The following is a 24,731-nucleotide window of genomic DNA, read 5'->3' on the forward strand; positions in this document are numbered from 1 at the left end:
TACACACACAAATATGATTGAAAGATGAAAGTCACAAGATCTTGGTTCCTCACTAGCTGTTGCATCACCAAAAGTATTTTGATTACTAAATATATCTGTGCAGTTGATTCATTATTACTTTTATCAAATTCAAGGTTAACTTTTTTTATTTTTCAATGTAGAAAATTTAATATTCTTCATGTGAATTTCAATAGTTAAAGGATTCTCTTAATTGTTCATAACTTGAGTAAGATTTCTTGCTTAAATACCTTGAAATATTTTTCTAATTCAAAATTTAATAAATCAAAAACCTTTATTCTTCTAAAGCCTTGTACATACATAAATAAAGTAATTAAGTATGTTAACCATAAATTCATAAATTAATAAAAAAAAAAATGTCACTCTATAAAGTAATAAATTATATGCTCGAATGGATGTGTGTATGTACCATTCATACATCATGCCTTTAGTACATTTCACAGAAAGAATTTAAATCTTAAATAAAAAGCAAACAATGTCCGGAAATAGGTATATTTATTACAGCACATGTACGGAATATACAGATATAAAAAGTTATTTAACTTTTCCTAACAATTTAATTTGGAAAAACTAAATTTATTCTGATAAGCTACATACAATTTAATTTGAGTTAGGTATACTCTTGTATAGTTAAATTTATTTTGAACTTTATATGTCACACTGTAATATTTTTTAATTCATTCAATTAGACACAAGAGTGTAAAAGTTATTCCTTTTTTGATTTAGCTTTAAAGCTTGAAGCAAAAGGTTTGAGGTTTTGAGACTTCATAAATAAATTAAATTGTGATTTGTAAATAAATTTGTTATCATTTTAAATTCATGGGTTTTCTGTTTTGCTCCGTATAGTTGTGATGATGTCGCATTTGAATTCGGACGGTATAGCAAAGTTTTAAAATACAATAAATTTGTCTTTCAAAAATGTGACAAGAGTAGCAGGAGACAAGTCTCTTAGGCATGATGTTAGAGTAAACATTTATATAATGATTTTGTTTGTTTATTTTTATTTAAAAAAAAATAGGTACACATTAATATTCACATGACTGAAAGTTTCTATAAAAAGTTGTATATAGTGCCAGTAGCAATTTAGTTACCAGAACAGTATACAGAGTAGAGTTTAAGTCAAGGAAGCTAATAGTTTCGAAACAGCAAACAAAAACATTTTAAAGGAAAAAACCTTTAACAAATCCGTTCAATGTTTGCTTGCAAGAGGTCAAATAAGTAGAGGAAAGGGTGTAAGAAGATTTTACAAAAAAGAGTGTCAAGGAAAAACATTGAAAAAAGGAATGCATACAATTTTTTCATCTTAAATAAATTTAAATAAAAAAGAAAAACTGTTGGCCTTTTCATTAGATCAACAGGGAATCTTTTTTAATACCCAACTTAAAATTTTCTGCCCTATCAATTTTTACTCTAAGTTTATTTGAATTTTAGACTTAAGCCAATGTTGGAATTTATTGAAACGAATCAAAAATAGCAAACTGACTTCTATTATATTCCATAACTACGTAAATTGTTGGTTCTTTCCGACAACCGAAAGCCATACCTCAAAATTTTATAATCCCGAAAACTAGAATATAAAAGGCTTCATTTAAAAAACAAAATGGGTATATTTATTGATGCCACGTACAACGGAAAACGATAGTAGCGAAACATTAAGTTACAATCCTTTTCATTCAATTTAACACATCCTGACAGCTTTAAAATTGACAGCTGCCCAAAAGCGGTTTATTTCAAATGAAACCTCTTATTGGAAAACCCATACACATTTAAATATATTTATATTCAAGTTTTCATTTTTATTTCATATTTAAGTTGAATTATCTATGGACACAGGGAACACATTTTATTTATTTGCAAGGCTAAGAACTGTAGCAAAGGGCAAGAGGGAGAGCAGTTATTAATCTAGATGTACACACAACTGCTTAATTGAAAACTTATTCTGTTTTCTTACCTTTTTTAAGATATCTAGACTATAGTCTTACCTCCCTTTGAATTTAAATGGACTTAAATTTCGCTTTTTATTCGTTAACTAATTAAAATTCAATTAAAATCTTTACGGGCGCTTACGAATAGCAAATATTATAAAACATAATTTTAAATAGGATAAGAATAAATTTGCGGTATTAATTCAAAATAGGTCATTCCATTGTCCCGTCCTAATGCTAAATGCTTTTCAATTTCTAAAATTCAAATAATCCTTGATTCAAATATTTTCCAAGTAAAAATACAAAAAAAAATAATCCTATGACAAATGTCAAACCGAAAATAAAATAGAAATAGAAGTGATGATGCTTATGCATATTCGTACACAATACAACAATGGATTCAAATTATTTACGATTTAATGACTTTTTTCATTTAACTTTAATTTATACAAATCAAAAAGTTAAATTTAGTTATCACTTTATTATGGCAATCAATGACACGTCTGTGGAGAACAAATATGCAAACAAAAATAAATTCAAATGTCGAAAATAAAAACAAAAACTTTTAAATCGAAAATATTAACATTAAAGTCAAAACAATTGCACGTATCGCATAAAAAAAACAATAGAACTATGCTCGTTTATGCATATATTAGTGCATACTAAATGTACACATATATAAAAAGGATATCTTTTACGTGGTTTTATATATTTTCAACCAAAAATTTTCATCATTTATGTGGCGTCATAAATATACTATACATATTTCGTTGTTTAAATTTGTCTATTATTTATATTGTGTGGCACTTTTCAGCCACATTTATTTCATAAATTGAAAAAATGTGTGTCTTTGATGAATGTTTTTATTAATTTTGTTTTGTTTTTGGATAAATGTGCCTTTTTTGTTTAGATACGATGTAAGTAAATCAAGGACATGTTAACTGTGTAAAGGGGAATTTATATCCTTCCATTTAAACAAAAGTGATTTTATTTTTCTAACAAAATTTTGGATGTATGAAATTATTTGAGTAACCTACAACTTTTTGTCTTTGGTCTGTTTTATATTTAGTTGGTTTTAAACAACGTCGATATGGACTTCTATTTGCTTGCACTTTCCAAAATATTATCGGTTGGTTTTTAGGGTTTTTAAGGCCCGGTTATGGAAAAACTAACAGATTGAGCAGTTTCAGAAGGCGCCTTTGCACGAAATGTAATGCAAGACATATTGTTCAACAATGTTCAATGTTGAAACTAGGCTCAACTTCTTTTGGTGTTAAGAGACTAACAACAAAATGTAAGCACCTTACACTATTAGTGGGAACAGCTTCAACATCCACAAATATTCCAAAATTTGTTTGTAGGCTGATTTTTGTTCATAATTCTAAAGTGTTCAATTATTGTTGCTTGAATGGCCATTTTTCATTTATATTACCTTAAGTTTATAAGCTTACTTTAGATATGTGTTGACTATCTTCAAAATGATGTGATTTTTCAAGTGCTTATTCTTTTTTTAAGATGACCTGTTAAATGACAATCAGTGTTATATAAAAAAAGAAGATTTGTCGAAAAAACGTAGCAAAATCAAAAATGTACGGTTGTGCTTTTTGGTAATACATTTTTGAAAATAATTTTTTCGAAATCTGAAGATCATGTGAATTGTCATCTTAAAAATAAAAAAAAGCTGGGATGCAATCATCTGTCGATTAGTCTTGCTTAAAAAGTTTGAAGGTTTTCGTGTTTTGCTAAAAAATTTGTCAGTTAAATTATTCTAAAAAGTTTAAAAATTACCAACAATCTTTTGCATATGCTGAAACAGTTTGATTTTAAAATCAATTTTTTTTTAAATTTTTGTTAACGAGATTTTTAGTCGAAAACCAATTTTTATCAATTTTAGTAGCATTTGCGTACTTTTTTTTGTAGATTTTAATTTTTTTTTCTTTTTCATGAAAAACTGACTGTTCGATTTTTATACAAAATTGTACTTAATGTCGAAAACAATATTTCCTGTGGATTAATTTAGTTTGAAGCAAAACATTTTGTTTAAGTTCTTTATATTTTCGTAAAAAAAACTATCGATTCGATTTTTCTCAAAATTTGAAGCCATAATCTCAAGTTTTCGAAAATATATTTGATTCGAAAATCAATAAACTTTTTGTAAAAAAAAACTGTCAATTCGAATTTGTTCAATATTTTACTGAATTAATTAGAGCCCATATTTCGAATTTGTAAAAAGAAATTTGAGTCGAAAATCAATTTTTACTAACTAACAGTAATGTTTTGTTTAGGTTTTTATTTTTCGTAAGTTCTATTTTTCTCGAAATTTTAACAGATATTAAAATGTTATTATTCGTTGCACAAAATTGTTTTGGAGATAAAATCATTTTTTGTTTGTAAAATTTTCGAGGTGACAAATATTTTTTTGTCATTTTTTTATTTATAAAAAAAACCGTTAACTGGATTTTTTCCAGAAATAAATTGGTTTGGTATCGCCTTATACTAATTGTTTCGTAGGTTAAGGGTTTGCCAAAATGTTCACCTTCTTTTTAAATTGCTTCTTGGCGAGCTTCGAGAACGTACTCAAGACTTTAGACTCAAGGGACCTTTAAACTTCAAAAAAAACATTTTCAATTCGACCGATTACAATAACTTCCTATGGAAAGTTAATCAATTATAGAAGTTCGACCACTTTTTGGGGCCAAATGAACACAACATAATTAAAATACATTTAATTTAAAAAAAAAAATTATTTACTTTTTAGTTTTTTTTAAGCATTTTTAAAGAAAAATAGTTTTGAAATTTGAAATTACCTGTAATCGGTGGGCTAAGAAAAGTTGTAAAGGGTAGAGCCAAATAGATAATAGCAATCTCTTCAACTGTCAATCCAATTGATTGCATGTGAATTGTTAGGTAAGGCAAAAGTGATGATGTAGCTGAAAAATAAGAATATGAATATATTAAATGTAAATATTTTTATAAAAGTGTTTTGTTAAATATCTGCTTAAATATGTAATTTTAAACAAAATATAGGGCAACGTTATGGAACAAGATATTAAAGAAAAAAGTCATGAACATATTGAATCATTTTAGACAAAATATCTTAAGTGACAAAAATAAGTGTATTAGAAATAATGAATTATAAATTTAGTCATTTTAAAACCATTTATGTCTTAAGTGAGCATTCGATATAATTAACAGCCTTAACTTGGCTATGTTGTTGTTTGATTGATGATTCAGTGACAAAGATTTACAGATTTGAAGTTTTTTCTGTTTTCTGCATTTATGTTAATCGGGTTTCGTAAATTTCCGCAGCTGTAGATTGAAAATTTTATAACAGGTGGGGTATAGAACTTTAAGTTGTCAGCTATCAAATGATTTGTTTTTAATTTTGTTTGGATTTTAACATGAATAGCCTGACAATGGAAACAACACTTCAAAATTGTGCAAATTTACTTTGAAAATATTGAGTCTGTTCGAAATATAAAAATTGTGTGAATTTTGTTTCTGTGGGGATATGTGATTGACCACTTAGTGAAAAAAAATTCGCCACTTAATTGCCGACAAATGTTAAAAAAAAGTTGTCAAAAAAACTTTTGGAGATCATATTCAGGATATCATATGTAAATTATAATGTCGGAATATTATCTTTCCAATAAAGTAAATTTCATGTCAAATCAACTTTGTTTTATTCCATTTGAAAATCTATACCTCTTAAAAAAGCAAATGGAGTTCATGAAGATATAAAGGTCTTTGTTTAAAGGATAAGGATGTAGTGCTGCAACCGTAGCAGTAGTGTCTGATATCTTTTTTGATTACTGGGAAGCCCATTATTTCGGAGAAGGACTTGCTATAGCTCAATCCAAAGAATTAAACAATTTTTTTTGGTTTCTCTGTCCCGGTTGGACAAAAAAAATAAGTGTCTTGTAAACTTAACTTCATCTAAGGACCCCTTATGTATTTTAAGTATCTAAAGTTTATGTAGTTGTCTTTATGACTTTGACATTACATTCAAAAGAGAATCAAGCTAAACAGAAACATAAAATTATGTTTATCAACTTTCCTCGAATATTATTATTATTATTGTTTGTTTAACAAGTTTATACACATAAGAATTACACTTTTAAAAATAGTAATTACATATTCTATTCAATTGCTAACAAAACACATCTCAAACAAAGCACTTGTTATAAGAAAATTAACACTTAGAACACTCCAATGTTAACTGATGTAATTAGAACATAATGATAACGATAAAAAAGCATTGATTGAGAACATCCACTTCTAAAGCATAAATTGCGTCTAGTCTTATTTGTATAGAGTTGAATCTCTTCTATACGTTCAGATAATCAGGTTATTAAAATATGATGATAAATCTTTTAACTGTTGAAAGTAAGGTATGCACTACGCAATAATTTCCACGGAAATTTTAAAAGCCCCAGATATCTTTTCACTATGGAAAATGATCCAATGTCTATAATCTTGCATCCGTCATATATGATTTTACACTATACGGGTCAGTAACAAAAGAGTTATACAAAAATACATAAGTATTCAGTATCATCATTCTATGAAAATGAAAAAAAAAAACAGTTGCAAGGATAATGTCCATTAATTAAACGAATTTACTCCATAAAACTTTGATTCCCTCTTTAATTTTAACCATGCCAAACATCATATTAAAAATGATTAAAAGTTAAAATTAAATTTTATGCACAAAAACTCCATCGTCCGCATCCACATCTACACAAATAAAGTATAGTGACCCCATTTCAAACATCAACAATTTTACCGCCATCCAACCGCCCAAACTAATACCATAGTTTTATTATGTCAATGTCAGTTTATTTACATGGAAAGTGGAAAATATCTATAGATACAAAAATAAACTACACATAGTATAAAATTCACATGATGTCCTCTACATATCTAAATCATGACCAATAAGCATGTACATATAACAGTACTAAGTGTACATAAATAAATGTATGTCATATCCATACTTTCGACCTCAACGTCATCTTCTCGAAACGGCAAAATTCTAATTAAAGTCCACTTTTATCTAATTACATTTGTTCCTCGGTGTATATTTTCCTATAAAAATTACCACAAGCTTAAAAAATGGACATTGAGTCCAGCAGCGGCAGAGGAGACGGCGGTGGCGATGGTGGTGGCGGTAACGGCGAGTGGCACAAGCTGTATCATTTGTTATAATTCACAGACTACAACTGACAAGACAACTAACTACATACGACAATAGAGTAAGTTCTATACTCGTATTATCAAAACCCTCGCCCTCACATCTACCCCATAACATAAGCTAAGGCTTTAGTGTATTGCATCCGATTAGAGTCATGATTATGGTGGTGTAATAACGCCGACGAAATAAGAACGTATGTATGATCGAAATGAAAATAAACAAATAAAAGTAGATTTTTTTATCGTCGTTGTCGTAAGTCGTTTAAATTACGAGAAAATCACATCTTTTGAGAGTAATTAAAAAAACAGTTGGTGATATTTTTCATATATGAGATAATGACCTTTAAGTTTTCTATTTCTCTTAGCTTATGATTCTACTTTGATTGTAAATGAAGATACACATGGTTTAGATTTCTTAATTGATAAAAATGTGTCCTACAAAAATATCATGTAAAATTTACAAGCTATCTGGTTATTTATTGCAATGCATTAGGTTTAATAACTTACAAGACACAAGATTTTACAAATTTTGACATGTGTCAAAATCACATATAAACTCTTAACTCTAGTAAAACATAATATTGTAGGTTTAAATGTTGATGCTAACTTAAATCTATCTGATCTATCCTGTTAAAATTACAAGTTAGCCACTTTAAATAAACAATTTTTTTTTAAGACTACACCATCAATATGAGATTTTTTATGTTTTAAAATATTTTTTCAATCCAGTTTCTTTACAAAAACTATATACTTAAGTTGTATTGAAACAATATCGTTTTCATGAACATTGGTAACTTAACGCATTCCATCAGCAGAATTGGCACAGACCTTGTTTTTCACCTAAAATGAGAAGGTAGGGCTAAAGGCGTTAAATCAAAAGATTTCCGTGATAAATCCCGCTCAAAAGCGCTTACGCAATTTATTGGATTGTAACAATTTAAAGCGTTGTTAAAGAATCATGTCGTTTTTGCTTGTTAAATTAAAACCTCTTATTGGAAAACCTTTAAGTTCAAATATTAAATAATTATGTTTTTGTATTCTGAACAATACAATAGATAGCATTTACGATAGACAAAGTAAGCTCTGGGAGACAATCTGTTAACTTTTCTTTAATTCTTATAGCTATGAGCAATTCAAACATTACAAACAAATTACGTACACTTTTTAATGTTTTTTTTTTTTAATTTTCTAAACAGTTACATAAAAGAGTTAGCAGTTCTTCAATCAAACTTGTCTGGTATTTTCCAGTTTTTCTATACAGAAACCTCTTTAACTAGATTAGCTCAATGGAAAAATGCAATAATACGCATGATTTCAAATACAAATATCATAATAGATGGATAGATAAAGAAGCCGACAGTGAACATGAATTTTTGCGAATAAGTTTTGAAATTTTTATAATTGATAAACAATACAAATTTACATTGTTATGGCTCTGAAACACAAGATCAATCCCAATGACGAAAGAATTTTTCAATTTAAATTTAACATGCTCAATTATAAATAAACTTATAAATGTTAAGAGGGGTATGATGATCAAATTGGTAATTGAGAAGAAACTATAAACAGAACATTAATAATTTTTAGTTTTTTTTTTATAACTTGCAGCTATAATAAGTTGTCTAAAAATAAATAAATTAGGTGCCGCAACAGTCCGTAGAGAAGCAGGGCCTAGTGACTTACAAATCTCAACCATTCCTGTGTGCGAGTAATTGCAGGGATGAAGTTGTTTATGTTTCTTTATTTCATAATCAAGTCTCTTTATTAGGCAGACCAATAAAAGTAATCAATAATTAGTTTCAATACTAATCACTCTAAATTTAAATTTTAGTTCAACAAGTTGAAACTCATACTGGGGCGTATGAGTACCCGTGTGTTTTTGGGCATTCTATAAATAGTATAGTAAAAAATTCCCAAGAAAACCCATCGAGAGTAGACAGAGTTTTGTATTTAAAAATTGGTACAACTGAAAGAAGACCTGTCCGAATAACAATTAAAAAAAAAAAACACAAATAGAAGAAAGTTTTGTGAAAGTCAAAAGTTCACCAAAAAAATTAACTAAAACGAATAAAACGGGCATTCAAGAAGAAATGGTAAAAAAACATCTGGAAATTGAAATTCTTTAAAAAAAAGTTTATTTAAGAATTCAAGATTTGACAAAAAAAAACAAAAAGCTCAAGAAGGGGGTTCGTTCGTAGACTACTGCATTAACATGAAGCACGCCTCAATTCCTTATATACCTGAATTGAGTTGAAATGAGATTGATTTGACTCAATTCCGGTCGGGGATCGCAGTCGAGTCAAAATTTGTGAAGAAAAACATGTGTGCAGGAAAAATTGCACATGAATTAGGTAGGTACCATATTCTTATATCGTGGTGAACTATTCAGTTCTTCATTGTTTAACACGAATTAAACTATCTCACTACCACTTCATAAGAAACATCGAAACCAAACACCATTTGCATTTTAGAAAGTGCTGTCAAACTTAATCATTATTAAATCTTCTTGTGCGGTGGAAACAGCAAAAAGATTTATTTAATCTAAACTGAGATAAACCTTTAGTGGAAACAAAGCAAAACTTAATTATCTTTTCTATTGTTTTCTCTTGCAAAATAAAAATAATGAGTCCATTTTCATTAACAAAACAAAATAATATCAACAGTAACAGATTGATTTTGTTTTCCTAATGGAAAACACATGATTCCAAATGCACAACTACTCAACGAACACACCCATCGAGGTACAGATCCAATCAATCAATCGTACCAATATTTGAGAACGAAATCACATAAGATCCATTCGAGACTCGTATAAATGTCAAAAATCCTTCCGTAGTAACATTCTAGTGTAACTTTTATCGGTAGTATTCATACTGTGGTAATTTTTATATTTTAATTTACATAAAATGTAACAGTTAAATGGGTTATAGGTGACAAACTAAGTGTAGCAAAATATTTGAATATATGCGTTCATCTGGGTAACTCCTTTACACCTATGTTCGTTAACTTAACAAATACCCTAATAATCACTTTGGTGTTGCCAACTTTTTAAAATTTAAAACTGATAACAGAGACAATATAAGATCCTGTATTCATGTTTCTTCAAATGTAAACATCTTCCATTACCTATTTAATTTTAGTTTATATTTGTTAAATTATCAAAGCAAAATGTATGTATGTCTTTGAAACAATCAACTCAGAAAATATCCTAATAATAGTGATTTATTCGTGCTTTGATTACATATTATGAGTTAAATATAAACTTTCCTAAAATTAGGTTCATTACTAACATACGCCAGATATACAGACACACAATTTACCCACACATTCATAGATATAAATACATATTATATTCAATTGAATCTTTTATTTCTATTAAGGGGATATGCCCACTTTTTGGCAAATTGAATTATTTATGGTTTTATTTTTAGTGTTTCTATGTATTTGTATAGTAGAAAAGATAATTTACTCCTCTACAAGGTTACATCACTTAAATATCTTAAAACAAAAAGATCAAATTTAGTTTGAGATTTCTTTGGGTATTTTATTTTTTTGTTTTGGTTTGTTTTGCTATCGTCATAGGAAGTTAAGTTTTCGAACATCGACCTCTTTCAGGGTTGCTGCTTTCTGGTTCAATAGATATAATTGAATTATTTTTGATTATTTCTTCTAAACTTATGATACATTTGTTTTTTCAATAATATCACTAATTAACACAACAAACTTTAAATCTGAACTTGAAAAGTAGTTTATAATAAATTCAATTAAAAAAATAACAGTTCAAGTATTTATTTTAACAGAAATTAATTAATTAAGAGGGCATACTAAATTTGAGGGCTATGTACATTCTCATATTCTTGAGCTATAAATTACTTCTTTTATGCAAAGTTGACTCGAAAGTAAGCCCAGAGAAACTTCCGGTGCTCAAAATTTCCGGAAAACATATTTCTGCATTCAATTGAAAGCTGCACTGGATTAATCTAAAATTCATTTATTTTCTTCATCTTTAGTACAACTTAAAGCTAAAAATAGATGTGTAGCTCTTGAAAAGACAGTAAAGTTGTTAGTACTTTTTACAAGAACAACTGGAGGGAAGACATGTGTGAAGTAAAGTTTTTGGTTCAAAATCAGTTGATTGAATTGATCAATAAATTGTTGAGTTTTTCTAAATTTTCGTTGAAAGCCAATACAATTTTTTCTGTCTCCTGATCTCTGTTTACCATAATGATAACCCTTCTTTGTAAAAATTAGCGTACTTTAGTTTACAAGTTCGGTTCTTGAAAATCAGTTTTTTACTATTTTATTCAATTGTATTTAGACATTTTGTATCCCTTTTTTTCTTACAAAAACTTAGTAAAATGTCCACACTCTAATGGCTGAAACACAAACACGCTTCAGCTTCGTCTGCGTTACGTTGGGCCTGTTTCGAGGTTGCTTTGAATGACACGTCATATTGACATTTCTAAAATGGCACTTCTGTCACTAGCAGCTGTTATTTTTTTTCTCAAAATAAAAAAAAAAGGTTTTGAAATCGAAAAAAAATAATTTAACGCGGAAGTAGCTTAAACAGCTAATAATAATATTTTGTTTTTTTACTTTTTTACAGATGTTGAGCTGTCAGACAAAGCAAATGTTCAGCAAATTTGAACTAGAGCTTCCGTTTGGAGCCACATTACGTAACGTTATCGTCGAAGCTTCAGTGTGATAGCATGCATTGGCTGCGTTCAATTTCGTGTTGGATAGGGCATCTTGGATAGGTGGATTTTTAGATACCTTGTTGTCAAAAAGTTAAAACAAACTTTGAGCTGTTTACAAAAAGCAAGAAACATTTAAGCTTCGAAGTCAAAATAGATCATAATTACCTTTAAAATTCGAAGGCATATAGCTTCTTCATCGTCTAACGTAAAAACGATTGGCGACGTGTTACCTTTCTGAAACTACTTTTCATAAACAGTGCTCTAGTGACTTCCTTACTCAAAGAATTCAATCGCAATACCCGTTCCGTACTTCTAAAAATGCTCTTGAGCTCAATTTATCAACTACCAAGCCCTTTAGCCGCACTACACGAATGTGAAATGTTTATTTCGGCTCAATTTCTTTCATCGCAATGTGCAGACACTCAAAACCAATGCGCATTGGAATGAACTTCTATTACATTTAATAATTAACAGGGTATTCAAAACCCCTTAAATTCGGGAGTAAGATAAATAAAGATTAAGATTATTATTTTTGTTTATTATTCCTTTTTAATTTTTTTTTGCGTATTTATTTGTGAAAAATAAACTTATTCAGTTTTTATATAATCAAAATATTATTCGTGTTTTTTTGGCATTCTGTAAACAGTTTAGTAGAAAATTCCAAGAAAACCCATCGGCAGTATTTAAAAATTGGTAAATATTTTATTGTGCTGAAATGTTCTGTTCTTCATTGTTTAACACGAATCAAACTATCTCACTTGCATTTTAGAAGAAGCATCGAAACACCATTCGCATTTTAGGAAGTGCTGTCAAACTTAATCATTTTTAAATCTTCTTGTGCGGTAAAACCAAAAAAGATTTATTTAATCTAAACTGAGATAAACCTTTGGTGGAAACATAGCAAATTTTAACTATCTTTTCTATTGTTTTCTCTTGCAAAATAAGCCCAGTTAGTCCATTTTCATTAACAAAACTAAATAATATCAACAGTAACAGATTGATTTTTCTCCAATGGAAAACACATGATTCCAAATAGACAAGTACTCAACGAACACAGCCATCGAGATACAAATGCAATATCAATCGAACCAACATTTGAGAACGAAATCACACAAGGTCCATTCCAGACTCGTATAAATGTCAAAAACCGTTTGTAGAATTTAACTTTTATCGCCAGTATGTATACTGCGGATATTGTTTTTGTTATTCGTGTAAGATCTTACTATACTATTGATAGATTTTCTAACAAAACACGGGTATTGATTTTACATTGTGTTACATTGCGAAAAACGAATTGATTATTTTTGATTTAAAATCAACCCCAATATTAAGACACAAAAAAAACAGTTCTTTTTTTTTAATGATAACCAATTTTACCACAAGGTCATGGTGCTTGGACATTTTCAGTTTTCGACGTTCAGTTTACCGTTTTTCAAGAGATCCTCAAAAAATAATTATCTTTTTTCAGCAATGAGAGTTTGACATTTTCATAGGAAGATCTGTCAAAACTTCTTATCCAAAAACCCGATTAAAGCTCTTGTCTTAAAAAGATTGTAAATATTATTCTATTTATTATTCATGTTCCTTTTTTTCAAGAATGTTCGTACTGATGACTATAAAATAACGTCAAAAAAGCCTTCGAGTTGCTTTAAAAAAAATAACAGTACATACAACTGACTTTCTTTACATTGACCGCTAAATATAGGTAAATAAAAACAACACAGGAATAAAGAAAAAATAAAGCTCAAAAAAGCTATGATGGATATAATAAAATACGGACAAACAACGACGACAAACGGACAGGCACGCTCACATGACCTAATCGAATCTCATTTAAAAGTTCCTAGGCTTTATATTAGGTACAAGAATAATAACGATACTTTTATTGTACACATGTACAAAATTATATCACTTAAGTTTATAGCTTTAAAGAAAAAAATGTACACACGAACAAATAAAATTGGTATATTATGAATTTAAGAAAAAATAGTTACTGTCGAAAAAACACTCTACATAAAGAGTGTAATTAAAACATGTGTGAGTTTTAACTTTAACGAAATAAAAGATTTAAGCTTTATTTATTCTTAATTAATGGCTTCCGAAAAAAAAGCAATGATTTAATTGGATTTCATACTTAATTAATTCGAGAGTGCTGTATACATACCTCCATACATAACAAACAACGTTATTTTCAACATTATCAAATTCGGATTGATTCCTTTTCTTTGGCACATTCTTCCAAAACTCGACAGTTCCGGCTTCTCGTCCTTTGTTTCTGTTGCAGTTTCTTCGCCCATTTTGAATTTATACTTCTTTTTTTTCTCACACAAAAATAATATTACTATCGAAGGTTTTATCAATCAAAAATGGGTATAGAACGACGACTACGACGACGCACGGTAGCGGGCGGCACCACTGATTGATATAGATAGGCCTCTCCTGTTTGTAGATAATCAAATTTGCAATTCGCTTTCTTTCAAAAATATAAACGATTGTTTTTGATGCCTCTCTTTGATGATCACACAATATGCATTGATAGAAAAAATAAGGCAAAGGAGTTTAAAACATATCTTAGAAGACAAAAAAAAACAACGAACAAAAAGTCGTAGGTAAAATATCACAACCACTTTGGCACGGTGACGGTATTTTATTTTATATTATTCTATGTATGTTTTCTAAGACCGCACCACTTGAAATTAAACGTCCGTTTTTCTTATTAAATCCAATTTATCAATAAAAAGTTTCATTCACTAAGTGAACCCCTTTCTCGAGATCTAGAAGTTGTTGTTGATGCAGCAGTAGAAGCAGAAGCAGAAGCAGTAACGTATAATGTTGCTGTTCGTGCTACTAAGCTTGATGTTGATGATGATGCTGGATCTGAATCTAAATCTAATGGATTTGGATTCTATTTTTTTTCTTTAGTTCATCTTTTTATTTCTTTGTATCACAAATTCAAAATTATAAACGCAAGCTAAGAATAAGATTTTTAAAAAATGTTGTTTTGAAGACAAAAATAGATTAATATACAAAATATTAAATTAAATTCACTTTAAATATGGTGGCTCTTTAACTATACATATAACTTCTGGAAGATTTTCAACGATCTCCTTCTTTTTTTCTTTTATGATTTCAAAAAAACGTTAAGTAGAAGTGTATTGCAACATTTCGCACGAAAACCCAGGTAATAAGATCATCGAAGTCACAGTGATAATGGTATTTGATATTGATAAAAGGATTAAGTTATGTTTTTTGTATGTTTTCTTTTTATTTTTATTTATATCGAGATAAATTTGAAAACCTTGCAGCTGATTATAAGTTGGAATTTTATTATGTTTTTACTTTTTCTTATATTCACTCTCTTGTTTAATTAATTTATCCTTAAAGTAGGTAGTAATAGTGAAGTGCGTATAAATTCAACCTCTGTTCTCAATTCATTTCTAAAGAACTTTTTTAATTTAGGTATAAGAATGAGATGCAACGTTTTTTTTTCTTTTTGTAATAATAATTTTATTTTTATATTATTATTTTGTGATGGTGCAGGGGTGGAGAGGTGCAATGTCGTAGCGTAGTAGATATTATATCTTCTCACAATCTCTTCGATGGATGGTTGGACAAAGACTGAAATTTATAAAGATGAAATCCAAAAGTTTTATAAAAATTATTATAGTTAGGTATATGAAATGTTATGTGTTCGAGCAACCAACCGACGACGAGCGACGCACGGTAAAAGATAAGTCGTATGTTTTAATCTTTTTGCTTGAAAGAAGATCACAATACTGACAGTGATAATCCGATAAGATACAAAACTTAGGAACAAAAAATTAAAGAATACACAAGACGAAAAAGAAGAAGATTCAGTAGCAGACACAATAGTAAGAAAAAAAAAATAAATAAAACAGCACAAACAACAACAAATATGGATAATGTAGTTAGATAAAAAATGATAATAGGGGTAGTTTTTTTTTGTGGAGAGATTCACATAAATTCATATTTCGATGCCGTTTGTATGGCCCGGGAAGAGGAGCTTTATTCTACGAATGCCTAAAAGTTTGAATTGGTTGTTCATTCTACAATCACCAGCAATGAAATTCTAAAAGAAAAAGGGCCCAACCTGAGCTGCATTAAAACTGTAACCCCATAAATGAAAGTTTTTGTTAATAGTTTATGCCCACTGAAGGAAACTATTGATCTCTAGGAATACCCTTAAAATATTGAAACTCAGACACAATGTTCGAAAAAAATAAAACCGCGTGTGGAGTTTTGGCTCAAATTACATCTCAGAGACAATTCAAAAAATAACAGAAAGCTCTATACCATAAAGATATTACTTACTTTCTTAAGGTGGCGCTACAGTCCTGTGTGAACTAGGGCCTCACCCAACAAACTTCTCTATCTAGAACGGTCCCTAGCTAGATGACTCCAGTTTCGCGAGCCAAGCTGGGTGAGGTCACTTTCCACTTGTGCGTTCCACCTGACCCGCGGTCTTCCTTTACTGCGCTGTCCTGTGGGTGTGGATTCGAAGACTTTCCGGGCCGGAGCATTGGTTTCTATGCGCTCTACGTGACCCAGCCATCTTATTCGTTGGACGTTATCCTTCTGGCTAAGTCTACGTCGCCGTATAGCTCGTCATTCCATCTTCTCCTCCATTCGATGAATAAACGTGTTATGTTTGATTAAATGATGAGTCGTTCCAATTCTGTTGATTTTAAAGCAAACAATTTCTTAAAATATATCAACTTCATTGAAAAACACAATTTCAAAACAACTTATTCAAATATTATGTTCATTGCACCTCTCTTAGATAAGAGTAGGATTTAATTTTAGTCCATCTTCCAAATTCGAATGACTCACAACATTTTTCATTCAATTTTTAGAAGTTTAATTCACTTAAGTACCTACCTTCCTATTTATAATGTTTTTCGCTTCTATCGCATACATTTCGAAATAAACAAATAGTGATGACAAGTAGGTACCTTAATCTATTCTAAGAAAAATAAAATATTCCAAAAGAATTTTAAAAAAAATTGGACTAAAATTTTTAAATAAAAATGTTTATTCAAACCATTAGTCATTTTGTTTAATTAATTTATATCTAAACATATTTTTACGTCATTTGTTTAATGTTTATTAAAAATACATTATAATTTAACTACTTTAGGTATCATCTAAGTACACATAGAAAATAGCCTTTTGTGTTATAGAATATTTACAAATCAGACACAAGATCTTGAATTAGATAAAAATATTTATTCTTAAGCTACCTATAATATTTCACAAGAGAAATCTGACATAAAATGTTGTAAATTTGAAACTTTATCGTACGATTAAACAATTGAATCAGACATTTAAGTGACATGATAGAAGACGTTAGGTACATACATATATGTTTGTATATTTAAATATTTTCTTTATCTTATAACATTTGACGGAAGAAACTTGAATAGTTGGAAAAAATATTAACTGACGTATATTTTGTATTTAAGTTGAAAAGATTATGAGGACAAGTCATAAGGCGAACCTTACAATGTATTCAAATGCAAATTCTGTAGATTTTTTGTATCATCATAGAGGTTTGATGATAAAGTTTTCAAGAGTGTTTCTAGAATTACTGAGAAAATGCCAATTTTACTTTACTTGTGATATATTGGCAGATTTATTGGAATTCATCCTCGTTTTAGTACTTACCTGCATAATGTTACAGACAGCTTATTACACTTAATCCTTACAGCAATAACTTAAAAAAAGGAAGCAACAGTTCAATGTGCTTATTCGGTTTTAAGGCAGGATCACAGAAACGGTGGGGACCATTCGATGAAATTGGATCTTAAATTGATTTTTGAACTTTGTATTAGTTTAGGTCTCCTTTAATTTTCAGTTTAAGAATAAATCTTTGAAATTATAGCACTTAACTGAAAAAGTAACATGTTCTCGACATACAATAGGAACATATTAAGAAGAGTTTACCTACTTGCTGATGGCTTGCTTTGTCATACGGTTTTTGGTTTATGATGTTGAGGGAAATGTTTTGAAATATATTCTCTTCTTCAAGTAGGTGCCTACGTCTCATTTTAAAAGGAAATGCTTGATGACATCGTGTTAAGTTATAGCTATGGAATTATACACTAATATTAAAAAATATCCTTAGGTTGAAATAGAATTTTTTTATTTTGCTTAACCACTTAATTTAACACTAATATTTCTGTTCCTCTTGTAAATGAAAGCATTACCAATGCTGAGGCACGATAAGTGCTTTCTTTTCATTTGCCTTCGTGCACGGAATCTTAAGAGTTCTGAAAGAACTCTCAGGAACCTGGTTATAGGCATGCCCAACATAACCTAGAGTATACCTCCATAAGTGAACAGTCCAATCTGCATTCCATGTTTTAGGAGTTCCTGTTCTCCTCTACATATAAAGCGTGATATCTAAGTAATATCCAATGATTTTCTCTGACTCAGTGGTATATTTCCATTGCTGGAAGCTTCTCAAAAATAAATTTATTAATTAAACATAAGATGAATATTTCAAAAACATACCAATGGAACCCAAAAATACACTCTTGAGTGTAGAGAATCTTTTGTATTGAGAGTTTGCACGCAATTGGTTTTTCACATAATTATTGATATTATTCACCCTTATTCCTTATTGTAGAACAATGTTTCTTATTATAAGAATGGGGTTTTATTTTTGAATTATTGAACTTATTATTTGAATTAGTTTACTTCTGTTTTCATTTTTGTTTTATATATGTCAAATTAAGAAAATGTCAACGAAATTCACCTTTTCAAATTTTCAACTCATTGAATTTCACCATATAAAACTTAAGGCGTATACAAAATGCGGCGAACAAGTGAATGGAATTACCAACGAAATGCCGCGCTGCTGCGCGTTTATATACATTTGAAGTAAAGTTTTATAAACGTGAGCAATGATAGAATTTTATCAAGCCATAGAAAAGTATGGGTAAACCAGAAGAACCAAATAAATGTATCCCAAAAAAAAACGAATTATTTAAATTTGTATGTGCAAATTAGTTGAAGAGTAAAACAAAATTACTTCTGCTGAAGATGTGATTAATTCTTCAAAACCGATCAAGAAATATCACAATCTGCCCTTATAAAAAAGACATTTATAGTTCCCAATCTTAGCTCTTTTTCATTCAATAATACGAAGACATTAGGAGGTAATCTACTACCTTGGAAAAGACGTATACTTCCTATTAACACTAATTATGCTAAGTACAAAAGGAAAATACTACTGACGACATATTTAGAATGCTTCACAGATAGAATCTTCAACACAGACGGTTCGTACAAAGAAGACAATTGGTGTTCATAAGCAGTAATTCAGTTACAACCAAATTCTGAAACATCTATTATTCACCAAGCTCTTTTACCAGAATCTGTGAACAGCTACATTGCAGAGTTAACAGCAATTTATAAAGGCATATCTGTTGCCCAAAAATACTCTAACCAATAGCTCATTCTAACCGATAATCTTGGGTCTTAAAATTGAGAAAAATAAATGCCCTTCTCTGGAGCTAAAAAGAAGATGTTTATTCGCCAATAAAAATATTATTCTTACATGGATACCTGGACATTCAGGAATCAAAGCAAATGAGGCAGCAGACCTTGCAGAAGAACTGCTACAAACTATCCACTCATTGTAGAGTATACCAAATTGTATAAGCTCCTACGCAGAACTTTGGTTCAGGATCATAGGAAAGAGCTTATTGGAAGTTGGCAAAACTCTGAAACTTTGCTAAAAAAAACATCAACCTACTTACGCGCCTATACCATACAATAGGTCTCTAAACAGAGAAGATAGCACAAAACTTTTCCGAATAAGAGTTGGAAAAGCTATTTTTAACACTAGCCATTACTATAATGCAGTACCCGTGGCATTATGGTTAGTGCGTTGGACTGTCATGCAGGGGGCCTTGGGTTCAATCCCTGCCTGTGTCACATTAATTTAAAAAAAATAATTTTCGCGGGTACTGCCTCTTGCGATTAATTGACAAATCCTTCAAGAGTAATTCTTGTCATGAAAAAGTGCTTTCTCAAAATTAGCCTGACAACATTACTTGCACACAGGAATGGTTGTGAGTTGTAAATCACTAGGCCCTAGTTTACAACGGACTGTTGCGCCAACCAATTTAATTACTTTAATACTGGAGGTCCTGAGCAATGTTCGAATTGTGGAACGATACTCTCTGTTTGGCATATCCTTGTCGTTTGTCCTATATCACGCCAATTTGAAGTATCATCAGACAACACAACCGAAAAACTTGCCGAAATCTTGAATCCATCAGATTAAAGATCCATTTTTATTTTTTACTTCTCAATCAAACATAATTAGGATTTGCTAAATTATTTATTTTTTTTTACAATTTTGTTTTACTTAAAGTAATAGGCTTTTCACACCAAACCCAAAACCCGGTTTTCGGCAAAAAGTTTTCGAAAACACGAAAATCGTTCACACCGAACATTTACACGTTTTCATTTGACGTTTAAATTTTAAATGAATTCTGAAAAATTGAAATTATTTTTAATATATAAAAAGAAAGATGAACAAAATATGAAGATTTGGACAAAGGTAAGCTTGTTATAACAATTCAATTAATAGGAAGCTATGTATATATTTAAATATTTGATGCAGGTACGCACCAGCACTTTTTGGAAACATGAAATGTTAGAAAACGATGATGAGTATTTCAAACAACATTTCAGAATGAGCAGCAGAACTTTCAATATACTCTGCAATGAACTAAAGGATCTGGAAATGCAAGATACAAACTTTAGGAAGTGAATACCATTAGATGATGCAAGAAATACACCTTCCATTATCCGAAATGCCATCAAAATGCAATTAGGTAAGATCACAAAATACCTGTACAACAAATGTACACATACTGCACATACTTAAGTATATACACATTACATATCTACAATACGCAGCATATCGACGAACGCAACGTCGCGACGCATGGTGAAGTGGTGCTTTTGTATAGCTCACACTCCACCGTCTTCTCTTATCGCGCAAAATACTTTCTTGTATGTACATACATACATATGTACATATAACATTTTCAATATACTAAAAAAACACTAAACAAACATTTATTTTAAAAACTTTATTTTTGGAACAATTTTAAAAAATTAGAGTTAAAGTTTTTTTCTTTTCTTGGCAGCCCGGAGCCTTGACGGAGTAGCCCGCGATGAACTAGATGCAGACTCGGCCGACGGAGTTTCTATATCTTCTTCGTACTGGGATGAGGTTGCCCCGCAGCTCAGACTCCTTTTCAGCCCAGAGTTCGAGCAGGTACTGGTACTCCTCATCCTGGCTCCCCCACAGTTTCCTTTTTTTTTTTTTTTTTTCTTCCATATTCTGTAAATAAAAAAACAAAAAGCAATAATTCTTATTTTGTAAAGATAAATTGTATAAATAATATTACTTACCACGGCCAAATTGTTTTGATTGTTTGAATATATGTATAATTGTTTTAAACAAAATTTCAAAATAAAATATTTGTTTTGACAGCAGCCTGTTTTGTTTACATTTATTTGATCGCTGAATGTTCCGAAAGGTTTGTTTGTTTTGTTCAACTTTGAATTCCAACTAGTTTTCGAGAGGTTTTATATAAAACATGTTGTTTACGAAACCTTGTCGTTTACAAAAATGTATGGGAAAACTTGAGTTTTCGATGTAGGTTTTCGGCGAAAACCGATAATTTCTCGAAAACCGGGTTTTGGGGTCGGTGTGAAAAGCCTATAACCTGAAATATAGAATTTGATAAGTAAATGTTTATAATTAAGAGACGGCATCATATGATCTGGCTACCCTTATGCCTTTCTAAAAATAATTTATAACTTAAGTAAATAAATAAATAAAATTACCTCAAACTTGATTTTGAAAATAAAGTGATAAAAACTATCGTTCTAAGAAAGTAATTTTATATTTGACATTGTAAAACTATTCCGAACTTTATTAAAAAAAAAAACTTTTAAGAAGTTAAAAATACACATCATTACATAAATTGAATAATTTACAATTCACCAACAAATTTCACTACGAAAATGTTTGGTATTTTAAAACTACAGTTCACTGTCGTTCCAGAAAAGTTTCCTGACCGTGTTTTTTCTCGAAAAAATTATCATTGGAACACAAAACCCTTTCATTAAACAGCTTTAGAAATCATTTGAGGTCAAGATCAAGTTTCTGCCAATCCTCCATAATCTATTCAAGATGAGATTCGTGAGGTTTTGGAGGACATAGCTGATAATCGGTCATGGAAATTGGTACTTACAGAATATGGATCTTAAAATGAAGCCATAGTTACCATTTGGCTGAAACAAACATTAATTGATTTCTTGAATAATATATACGTCGTTTTTGAATACCAAAATGAAACTTCTTATTGCAATTGACAACCATAAAACTACCAAAAAGTTTTTATCCATCGCATAAATAAATTCGGGCATAGCATTTGTGATTTCCCTTAATATCTTCATGTGACAGCTGCCTTAAGCGATCTGTCAAAATGGCAATCACGATTAACGCCATATATTTGAATGAAACACATCATTTATTTTGAAATCGGCACCGCCACAAACTTCAGTTTGCTCAAGGGCTTTTAAAAAATGTAAACTGTTGTAGAATTTTACAATTACTACCGAGGTAATATATGATCAACCGCAAAGGAAGTTATTTTGGTGGAGTGGGCTTCAGAGATAATCACCAACATAGTTCTATATATATTAAGCATTTTTATTATTACAAAAAAAAATTTTAAATTTACTGAAATGCCTAGAACGAAACAATTTGTTGGCACTAAACCTCACTGATTGTTGAACTTCATTGTGTGACTTTTTTCGTATTCTAACAAAAACCTCACAACTTGTGACCCTCACAAAAACTTCAAAATTATGACGTCCTCTTTGGCAGATCCTAATCCAATTTCTAATAATGAGCGTTCGTTGAGTAATTTTTATTTGCCAAGAGTTCAGAACATTTCTTGGCAAAGTCTAAACATAATTTAGCTGCTCACTCGAAGCTCTTTTATTTTTGTGTTCATCTTGAATAAAATTTGTTTCGACAAACCAAACAGCTGACCGAACTCACAGTAAGAAATTCACCTCTCGCTGTGTTGATTTTTTGTCGGGTTTCTTATGAGATTTTTTCGCAGAATACGAAATTGTGCCAATCTTATAAGAAAAATCACAGCTCTAGAGAAAGCCTATAAATATTAATAACTTCTAGGTGTTTAGAGTTATTTTAACTTAATAAGCTTTTCACACCAAGTCCAAAAACCCGGTTTTCGCTAAATTATAGGTTTTGGACGAAAACCTACATCGAAAACACATCGAGTGTGATTTTGGTATGAATCTGGAACTAGGAATTGACTATTTCTACTCCGGCCATAAGGACCTACATGAAATTGTTTAGAATCTTCTCAACCCCGCCTATAAGTTGCTCGGACGGCCACAATATATGGCGATTCTTAACGGACATTTGTCCAGCAGAAGCAATAGTCATAACTCAGTATTTTGGATTGAATTTGTTGTGAAAGAAGAAGAAAATGTTTTAAATAAAATGAATTTTTATTGCAGCAGTTTTGTTTGTTGTTGATTATATCATATATTTTCTAGACAATTAGCTTCTCCTTAGTAAATTCTTTGGACCAGTTGAATTGAACTAAGAGGATAAGTGCAGCCAAGCGAGCTTGTAGTTCTTGTTGGTTCATGTCGTGAGCCCATTCCACCCGTCCCCAGAACTTCAGTTGAAACACTTCTTTGAGATGAGCTAGTGTTTCGTTAAAATCAATTTGAATTGGTTGGAATTCATTTTATTTTCGCAAATGATTTTAGAAGAACAAAACATTTTTCTCACAAATTGTTTCATCAATACAAAATATGACAACCGGTGTTAAATAAATTTAAATGTCAAATGAAGGCGTGTAAACGTTCGGTGTGAACGATTTTCGTTTTTTCCAAAACATTTTGCCGAAAACCCGGTTTTTGGTTTGATGTGAAAACATTATTAATATCACAAAGCAATGAATATACGAATTACAAATTTTTCTGTCAAGGTGTATACATTTTAGCTCCAGCTTAATAAAATAATATATTCCCCACTTATTGCTGAATGCAACCTATTTCAGCCTTCTAACACTTCATTCATCTCCCGTTGTAAGAAAACCAATCATATTGAACGATTTTTGCTACCCAACCAACTTTAAACACTACAAGAAAGTAACAACCACTATACATGCTTTCTTACCATTTAATAACCCAAGTAAGAAAAGTACAACTATCGTCATCAAAATGAGTATGGCCGTCAATATACCTAGTTTTTCTTTCTGATTTGAATTGAATTCCTCGTAATATAATTTTTTCTCGTGCAGATCTGTGACCACCGCGTTTGTCTCTATTTTCTGTTTAAATAAATAATTGCAAATTAGCAATATCGATTGTCTAATTATAGCAAAACAATAAATACTTTTTACATCATCAATCAAAAAAATAAAAATCAATCTCCCCTACACAAAACAACAACAGCCGAAAAAATGAAATGAAAAATCCAACCATTCTCGTAGTGTTCGTTCGTTCGTAGTGTTGAATTGATGATGAGATAAAGTGCAAAAAGCAGTGAAAAAAGTGGAAAAATTTAACAAATTGGTGTGTTTTTTCATTAAGTTATTAATTTATCATCCTTCGAATCCCATTGTCCAGCCATTAGGCAATATGTCAAACGGTCGAGCATGAAAATTTGTGCGAAAAATAAGGAAAATTTGTCAAAAAATTTCTTCCGTTTTCCCACATCCACTCGCACTCCACATAAGAAGACGTCGTCGTCGTCGTAGTCGTTGCCGTTGCCGTCGTCGTCGTTTCGTTGTTGGTT

General features: G+C 30.3%; 2 protein-coding genes across 10 annotated transcripts in view; one reads left to right on the forward strand and one right to left on the reverse strand.

Moving 5' to 3' along the window:
• LOC129950256 (uncharacterized) overlaps positions 1-15,582 on the reverse strand; it is a 30,436-nt gene extending 14,854 nt beyond the window's left edge. The window contains exons 1-2 of the mRNA XM_056062133.1: positions 13,998-15,582; positions 4,751-4,873 (exon numbers count right to left, since the gene is read on the reverse strand). Of these exons, the coding sequence (XP_055918108.1) occupies positions 4,751-4,873; positions 13,998-14,130 (256 nt within the window). The 5' untranslated portion in view covers positions 14,131-15,582. The remainder of the gene's footprint in view (positions 1-4,750; positions 4,874-13,997) is intronic.
• An 8,555-nt stretch (positions 15,583-24,137) lies between these two features.
• Positions 24,138-24,731, forward strand: part of LOC129948770 (protein bunched, class 2/F/G isoform) — a 236,594-nt gene continuing 236,000 nt past the window's right edge. For 2 of the 9 annotated variants that reach the window (XM_056059776.1, XM_056059778.1), the window contains exon 1: positions 24,163-24,508. The gene's annotated coding sequence lies outside the window, so the exon portion shown is untranslated. Of the gene's footprint in view, positions 24,509-24,731 lie in introns of all 9 variants that reach the window. The other 7 variants (XM_056059779.1, XM_056059780.1, XM_056059784.1 and 4 more) reach the window with 5 other exon arrangements.

The sequence above is a fragment of the Eupeodes corollae genome, chromosome 3 (assembly GCF_945859685.1).
Source record: "Eupeodes corollae chromosome 3, idEupCoro1.1, whole genome shotgun sequence".
NCBI classification, from domain to species: Eukaryota; Metazoa; Arthropoda; class Insecta; order Diptera; family Syrphidae; genus Eupeodes; species Eupeodes corollae.